General features: G+C 45.1%; 1 protein-coding gene across 2 annotated transcripts; it reads left to right on the top strand.

Annotated features, from left to right (window-relative positions):
* The first annotated feature begins 1,040 nt into the window (after positions 1-1,040).
* LOC122620642 (homeobox protein abdominal-B) lies at positions 1,041-7,513 on the top strand. Of its 2 annotated transcripts, none has more exons than XM_043798215.1 (5): positions 1,041-2,379; positions 3,194-3,405; positions 3,497-3,695; positions 4,891-5,105; positions 5,162-7,513. In XM_043798215.1, the coding sequence occupies exons 1-5, from the start codon at positions 1,689-1,691 to the stop codon at positions 5,351-5,353; spliced, it is 1,509 nt and encodes a 502-aa protein (XP_043654150.1). In that variant the 5' UTR covers positions 1,041-1,688; the 3' UTR covers positions 5,354-7,513. The 2 variants fall into 2 exon arrangements, with proteins under 2 accessions (XP_043654150.1, XP_043654149.1); XM_043798214.1 differs by having other exon boundaries at positions 1,042-2,379; positions 3,494-3,695; positions 5,162-7,512.
* The last annotated feature ends 743 nt before the right edge of the window (positions 7,514-8,256 follow it).

An 8,256-nucleotide genomic window follows, 5' to 3' on the forward strand; every position in this document is an offset into this window, starting at 1 on the left:
GCAGGCAGTCTGGGAGCCACACAGACGCTGTACACAGTGTACGTGTGCATAACGCGCCACAAGAGAGCCGCAGCAACTAACAGCAACTGCAGCAACCACCACCACCAGCGGCAGCATCGAATATTCATCGGCGCATGTGCGCGCTCTCTTGCGAGTCAGAGTCACACGGACGGGGAGGCGCACACACACACACACACACTCTGGAGCGGGCTGGCGCCGCTGCGTTTAGTGCTTGTGTTGTGTGCGGGGCTGGCCTCTTGACTCTTAAGGCGAGACAGAGAAAGAGCGCTGCTTCTGCTTCGGCTTCTGCTTCTGCTTTTGGCTTGCTTTTGGTTCTGGTCTTGGTCTTGTGTTGTCGGTGTGCTGAGCTGTGCCGTGCCAGCGATGTGCGATGTGGATATGTTGTCGCCGTGCGTTGCTGCTGTCAGTGTAGATTTGTGCTTCGCTCTGTTCGGTTGGAAGGCGCGCGGGCGTCCAGCAGCAACAGCAACAACAGCAACGACAACAACAGCCGAGGCAAGCGGCCCTGCAACTTCGTCGAGGACTGGGACTTGAGCGATTTCGTACTCGTACTCGCCGTCCATTCACATTCACATTCACATTCGGCTGGGAGTGTTTCGTTCGAGCGGTTCGAAAAATACAAGTTGAACGTTTTCGAAAAATTTAATTAAACGAATCGCTTTTGGAGTCGTGCTAAATTTTAAATCAAAAAGCTAAAATCGCAATCAAAACATCGAGTCGCCGGCGATGTGAGGAGGAGAAACAATAACATTTTTGTTAACTGTTGCAAACATTGCCTTTAATTGTTTGTTTTGGTCGTAAAATCAAATTTTATGACCAGCAACATAAAAAGCGAACACCAACAGCAGCAGCAGCAAAACCAACAACAACTGCAAGCCTCACAAATAATAAACTATTAATGATAATTATAAAAGAGAGGAGAAAATCAAAAACAATCGCCAACCAAAAAAGGAAAGTGAAAAGAAAACTTTAACCGACAACGGGAAAATTGGAAAAGTTTTGGAAAATTGTATTGACCGAATGCAAACTGAAAACCGAAAACCGAAAACCGAAAACTGAAAAAGCCAATTTGAAAATACTGCGTGAGTTGCTGGCGACCGCAAACACCCTGTGAAATCCAAGCTGATTCGATCCCCTGTGCAACAACAAAGTGACTCTCTTTGCCCGCTCTTTGGGCAGTGTGCGTGTGTGAGTAAGTCGGCGTGTGCGTGTGCCCGCTGACGGACGTCTGTGTGCGTGTGCGGTACGCAAGTAAAAGCGAAGGAACTCGAATAAAAGTGCTCTGAATATAAAAAGTAAAGATATAAGAAATAAAGACGCAAAATAAAATAAGATTAAAACAATCAAGAGGGTGTCACTCAGAGGAGTGAGGAAAACAGACAGAGAAAGGTCGGTGGGTCGAGGCGATCGACCCCACTGCACCGCCTTTACCCTCGCCGCCGCAGTTCGAGTGCAACGCGTCCAAGATAACCGTAAATATTCCACCCCTCCCCCAAACCCCAACCATCCCGCTGGCGTGCGCTCTCTACGACCCCCACGATGTCTCGGCAGTCGGGTCGCACGCCGCTGCCGGGGCGTGGTGGGGGCATCACACACACACCCACACCCACGTACCCACCGCCCCGCACCCGCATCCGCATCCCCAGGCGCATCCCTCCTTGCCCGTCATGCAGCAGCACCACCTGCAGCAGCAGCAGCAGCAACAACAGCAGCAGCAGCAGCAGGAGCAGCAGCATCTGCAGGAGCAGCAGCAGCATCTGCAGCAACTGCACCACCATGCGCACCACCACCTGCCTCAGCCTCTCCACACCACCAGCCATCACCACAGCGCGCATCCCCACCTGCAGCAGCAGCAACAGCAACAGCAGCAGCAGCAGCATGCAGTCGTCGCCTCCTCGCCCTCCTCAGTGCTCCAGCAGCAGCAACAGCAGTCAACTCCCACCACACATTCCACGCCCACGCATGCGGTCATGTACGAGGATCCTCCGCCTGTGCCACTTGTCGCCGTGCAGCAGCAACACCTCCCCGCTCCGCAGCAGCAGCAGCAGCAGCAGCTCCAACAGCAGCAACAACAGCTGGCGACAACACCGGTGGCCGGCGCCCTCAGTCCCGCCCAAACACCCACTGGACCCTCCGCCCAACAACAGCAACAGCAACAGCAGCAGCAACATCTCACATCGCCTCACCACCAGCAACTGCCACAGCAGCAACAAACCCCAAACAGCGTCGCCAGCGGCGCCTCCTCGAATCTCCAGCAGCAGCAACAGCAGAATGCTGCAGTTGCTCCTGGCCAGACGCAGATCGTTGCGCCGACCACGGCGAGTGTTTCTCCCTCCAGTGTTAGTTCGCAGAAGGAAGGTGAGGTCCCAGAAATATTACTTTCCCTGGGGTTGAAAACCAAGCAGAGTGCTTATTGGAACTCTGTTGGGAATGGGCTTTCGAAAATCGTTTGGAAAATATTTTACAAATATAGTTCTGGAAATTTTCTACCCCTCAGCTGGGAACTGGAAAACTATCACAATAAAGTGGGGCATAAAATTTGGAGCGGGGCCGTTCCACTTGTTTTTTTTTCGCAAAAAATAAGCGTGCAATAAGCGTTTCAGTCTTGTTGATTGCAGCACGCTTTTCAAGGCTGATAAGGTTTTCCTGAACTCTCCAGGAATCGTCACGCATTTAATTTATTTACTCAACATATTTGCCTCCATTTAATCATTAGCAATATTACTATTAGCAATAGTGTTATATTCTATATTTAATTTTTTAGACGTGCACTGAAGTTTCTTAAAACGTGATGTGCTTTCTGGCTTCATTTTAAAATGCAGTATATTTTACTTCGAAATTTGCTCAAAGTATTTGGCTCAGATAGATACATTAAATGAAATGTGATTTGCAAAGGAATCGTTATAGTAACCATTTTGGTACCTTAATTTCCGACACGTGTCAAATACACAAACATTTATACCGCAGAATGTGAATGCACCCTCATCTATGCATTGTTGCCAATGTCAAGCTAAGGGTTATAGACACAATTGCCATGCCAAGTTATAAAATGCAAAGATGATCAAGGAGGTCGATCTAAGCAATCATACACAGTCGTTAAAATTGGACCTACCAGCCTTAGAGCAATTACTAACAGCAGCAAATCTGCTTTCCGCTTTCCACTTGCTTCCAGACATCAATATGTCCATCCAATTAGCGCCACTGCACATACCCGCCATCCGGGCCGGTCCGGGATTCGAGACGGACACCTCGGCGGCGGTCAAGCGGCACACGGCACACTGGGCCTACAACGACGAGGGATTCAACCAGCACTACGGTTCCGGGTACTACGACCGCAAGCACATGTTCGCCTACCCCTACCCAGAAACGCAGTTTCCGGTTGGTGTAAGTATGGCTGCCGCACCGCACCAGCCTCCCCACTCCTCGGTCGTAGGCAACTCAGTTCCAACCCGACCTCTTTTCTCCCCCGCAGCAGTACTGGGGCCCCAACTACCGCCCCGACCAGACCACCTCTGCCGCGGCGGCGGCGGCCTACATGAACGAGGCGGAGCGCCACGTGAGCGCCGCCGCCCGCCAGTCCGTCGAGGGCACGTCGACGTCCAGCTACGAGCCGCCCACCTACTCCTCGCCGGGCGGACTGCGCGGCTATCCCAGCGAGAACTACTCCAGCTCAGGTGAGTCCCACACACATTTAAGGGGAACGGAACGAGGTTAGGCACACAGGAAACAATTGTGTGCGTTTTGCAACTCTAATTTGGTAACTGAAATTTGAAAGGGATTCAAAATATACTTCAAAATAGGTACTATATTTAATAAAGCATTTTTGATTGAAATAATCCGAAAAATCCAGCGTATAACCAGCGTTCAAATTCTGCCTAAATATCAATTGAAATGCATACATATTTATATAGGCGTTAGTACAGTAAAATTTTCCAGTGAAGTAAATTATTTGTAAATTGTTTTTATATCGGTGCTATTACTTTTGTGGATATAAGCCAAGCTTGTTACATAAACAATCCTTAAATCTTAAGCATCTTGCAATGCACGGTTCAAGAGTATTTGATTTTTCCTATGTGCACTAGACTTTTTGTCGTCGTATCGGTTGGAATACCAAACTGCGAAACCGTCAAGTTTGTCGTTCAATTAGCGTAGTGCAAAACAGCCCATAAATCGATTCTCGCTATTTGGCTAGCGTTACGCCTTAATGTGGGTGCGAAAGTCATTGGAAGTGCATTCTATGGGGTTGCCTGTTTATGTTCGGTCCTATCACCGGAGTTCTTGAGCTGCCAGAGCAGTATCTCTCAAGTATTCGTACTTTCCCAGGCAGTCCCCGTAGTAAAGACTCGTGATTATGGCGGAATATGCGTATGTCAGTGAGGCGACCTCGCCCGCCAATTTGAAAATTGGAACTAAGATCTTTTAGACACGATAAGTGAGTTTCAATCAGATGACCTAACTGTTCACTGCTAGCAAGTCTAATTCAAAGAAAGCGTATTGGATTCGAAAGGCTCTTTGGCTGAACTAGCATTTAAATAAAAATAAATCCAGCTTATCACTTTATTTCTACATTAATTTAATTGCTTCATTTGGTCGGCCGATGAGCGGGAACGAATGTATTCATTAAATGCTATCCACTCGAGTGTGAATATGGGCCTCGTGCCAATGCGGAGATCCGCTCCCCGTACCGCACCAATTAAGGGGCCATAAATGCTGAGTTGAATAATTTTGTATTACGCTTATTGCTAAACAATTTCCTTAATTGCTCTATAAACTTAACGATCCGATATTGCAATAGCAGCGGACCACCCGCACTTGCGAGAAATGAAGTAAACCACGTAGCTTAACCCATTTACTCGGTGCTATTTTCAGGAGCCTCTGGTGGATTGTCGGTGGGAGCGGTGGGTTCTTGCACGCCCAATCCCGGACTGCACGAGTGGACCGGTCAGGTGTCCGTCCGGAAAAAGCGCAAGCCGTACTCGAAGTTCCAGACCCTGGAGCTGGAGAAGGAGTTCCTTTTCAATGCGTATGTCTCCAAGCAGAAGCGCTGGGAGTTGGCCAGAAATTTGCAGCTGACCGAGCGACAGGTGAGTTCATTAGTCTCCTGGTTAGAATCTGGAATATAAAAAGGTGTTGCTTTCAGGTCAAGATATGGTTCCAGAATCGGCGCATGAAGAACAAGAAGAACTCACAGCGCCAGGCCAATCAGCAGAACAATAACAATAACTCGAGCAGCAACCACAACCACGCGCAGGCGACCCAGCAGCACCACAGCGGCCACCACCTGAACCTTAGCCTGAACATGGGTCACCATGCCGCCAAGATGCACCAGTGACCCTTGGACAACAGCAGCGCTGGCGCCATGGGCTTTGCCACCTACTAGCAGTTAGCCAATCCGAGTTCGGGTAACCCCAGCTCGAATCCCAACCCCATGTCCGATCCGAACCACCATCATCTAATCAAGAACGAGCTGGCCATGGACTTTCCATGCTAGTCCAGCGATAGGAAGGGTCCAGCGACTCCAGCCAGGCCGAGTTCAGTCGGTTGAATGTACAAAACCCAGAGATCTCTAGCATGCGGGATAGGAATATGTCACCAGATAGAGGAGCAGGATGACGACGAGGACGAGGACGAGGATGAGGATGAAGATGAGCAGCTGCCCAGAAGTGCGCAGGCGTCGCTGATGTGCGGTGCGTCGTGTGTGACCAAGTGACGTGGATGGAAATGCAGTTTATTATTAAGCCAGTTCTACGGATCGCAGAGATCCAAAACCCAACACGATAATGCAGCTTAGTTCGGTAGTTGAATATAGATACGAGTAAGATGAAGAATAAGCAGCAGCAGCAGCAGTAGCAGTAGCAGATGCACTTGAAATTCGCAACTGTACGAAAATATATGTATGTACGTATTTCTCTCAACGCTCTCATTAGCCTAGGCGAGCACTATGAATTTTCCGAACTATAAATTATGAATATGAATATACTTAAACGTCAGTGAATATAACCCCGCATAAATTATGAATACACGCGTTCGAGTAGTAGATTTTACCATACCTATCCATGTAAGAGCCAGAAGGCCAGAAGGCGGCTGAGTTAGCCAGAGCAGCAGAGCAGCAAAACAGCAAAACAGCAGAGCACATTTTAGACCCAGATAAATGTTCTTGAAACACACAAACAAATTGTTTAACAATTTTCGGAGCCCTCACAACCCCGCAAACAAGAAGACACACTCCGCAGTCTAGGATAAATTTTGTCGTGTAATGTTCGTCGTGTCGTGTCCTTTGATACCTTCTAAGTTCCTGTATATAAACTATAACACATTGCGCTGATTTCCGGCCGAAGCAAGCACTCGATAACTAAATTACATCGGATATATATATATGCGTACACGCAGAGATATTCAATATTTGTATAATATGAACTCGGATTCGATTTTAGCAAATGGTAATTGTAAGTTGCAAATATTTCAACGAGTGTGTGCATGTTTACCCCATAGTTGAAGTCGCTTTCGAATTAAATTAACTCTAAAACCAAGGAAACGAAACACTAAACAAAACTACTCGTAAAGCTAAAGCAACAAAAACTTAAAGATACACACACTTTACAGAAGTAAGCGAGTGTGAAAACGATGGAGGGGAAATGTCGGGGAGATGTCGGTGAGGAGTAATTAGCATACCGTAACAGCTACTTACATATATAACATACACATAGTACATATAGTAATCGTACATATGCATACATATATTTTCATGTGTATCGCCGCCGCTTGATCCTGATATTAAGTCTAAGTTTAGTTGTGTTGTGTAATTATCGATTTTGTTAATGTTTTGCCCCGAGCATTATATTATATTATGCTAACCTATACCTATACCTACACCTACACCTACACCTATGCCTATCATTACATGTGTATAATTAGCCTATACATACTTGATGAAGAAATGATTTCACCCACTGCTTTATTCATGTTCTTGTATTATTATTATTTCGAGTCCTCGATAAGTTGTAGTCTAAAGTCGGTTATGTTTATGATTATGTTCGATTATAGTTTGTTTAGTGAATTTTAATCTAGCGTTAGCAATTCTCTTTTTTAAAAAGTTAATTATTGTGAATAAAATACAACAAGTTGCAGAAGTGCAAAAATATACACACAATTCAAAATATCCCAACTACTTCGCGGAATTCTTCTTGCCGCCCCTTCCATCCAACCCCCATTTTTGGTATCCTTTGGTTTATCCACATCCTTTCCGTTCTTCAACCATTATTTCGGTAAGTACACCAAAGAGGAGGATGTTAACACATCGCAAGCGACCTCTCACCATCGAATTTATTCATAGACATCCAGATACTCGTACTCGTACAAAACGTAAAGCAAAATACGTATGTACTGCACTTACTCGTAGGCGATCAGCTCGTAATCGCCACTTCCTCAGACAAAAATAAAAATCTGATTCAGTACACTTTCTGAATGGTTTCATTTCGATCTTTTTGGTTTCCTTCGTTGCGTTTCCTGATTTTTGTTACAGTATTTTTACACTGATATTGTAATACAGCGCTTAAATAAATTAAATCTAGAATTAATAGTCTTGTTTCGGCATATGTCTTAAGATTAAATAAATTATTATGTAACTGTGTTTTTCTGGACTTTACTTGATGTCAAAGATCTATATTATTACATATATCTGTGCTTCTTTGTAGCGGAATAACGGTAGGTAATTTTATTGGGCATAAACTGTGATCTTTATAAACGACTGATCAAAAGCCATTCCGATTGCACTGCCCCCAACTGTTGCATTAACTGCATTCATTAACTATTAATTTAATGAGAATGCGCATTGGAAGACTGGGCTTGGTAAACTTTCGAAAGTTAGTAAAGATTTGTTGCTCAGTTAATGAGCATCATATATTACTTTAAGACAATTTAGTTGACTTTTTATGTTCAGAAGTTGTAGTTGGGAAGCTTTGTATAATTTTTTAATGAGCTGCAAGGTGTTGTTTCTTTCCTAATGGATTGTTTAAAAATTAATAAAATAAAACTGAAGCAACAGCTCTTTAAAATTAAAATTTCTTATATATGCAGAGGTATAGCTTATTAGAATGTAAATGTTTAGAAGGGTACAAGTTTTATCAGAAGTATTAATAGCCGCATTTTTTATTTTATCTATATTTGAGTGTGGGGCTTATGTCAAATATCGCATTCATCTTTAATATAATATATATAATATATGTATGTATATAC

Source organism: Drosophila teissieri, chromosome 3R (genome assembly GCF_016746235.2).
Source record: "Drosophila teissieri strain GT53w chromosome 3R, Prin_Dtei_1.1, whole genome shotgun sequence".
Lineage (NCBI taxonomy): Eukaryota > Metazoa > Arthropoda > Insecta > Diptera > Drosophilidae > Drosophila > Drosophila teissieri.

Coding starts and splice junctions, on each gene's coding strand:
- LOC122620642 (XM_043798214.1), top strand. CDS start 1,689: ATGCAGCAGCACCACCTGCAGCAGCAGCAGCAGCAACAACAGCAGCAG. Junction 2,380..3,193: donor TGTTAGTTCGCAGAAGGAAG/GTGAGGTCCCAG, acceptor ACTTGCTTCCAG/ACATCAATATGTCCATCCAA. Junction 3,696..4,890: donor CGAGAACTACTCCAGCTCAG/GTGAGTCCCACA, acceptor TGCTATTTTCAG/GAGCCTCTGGTGGATTGTCG.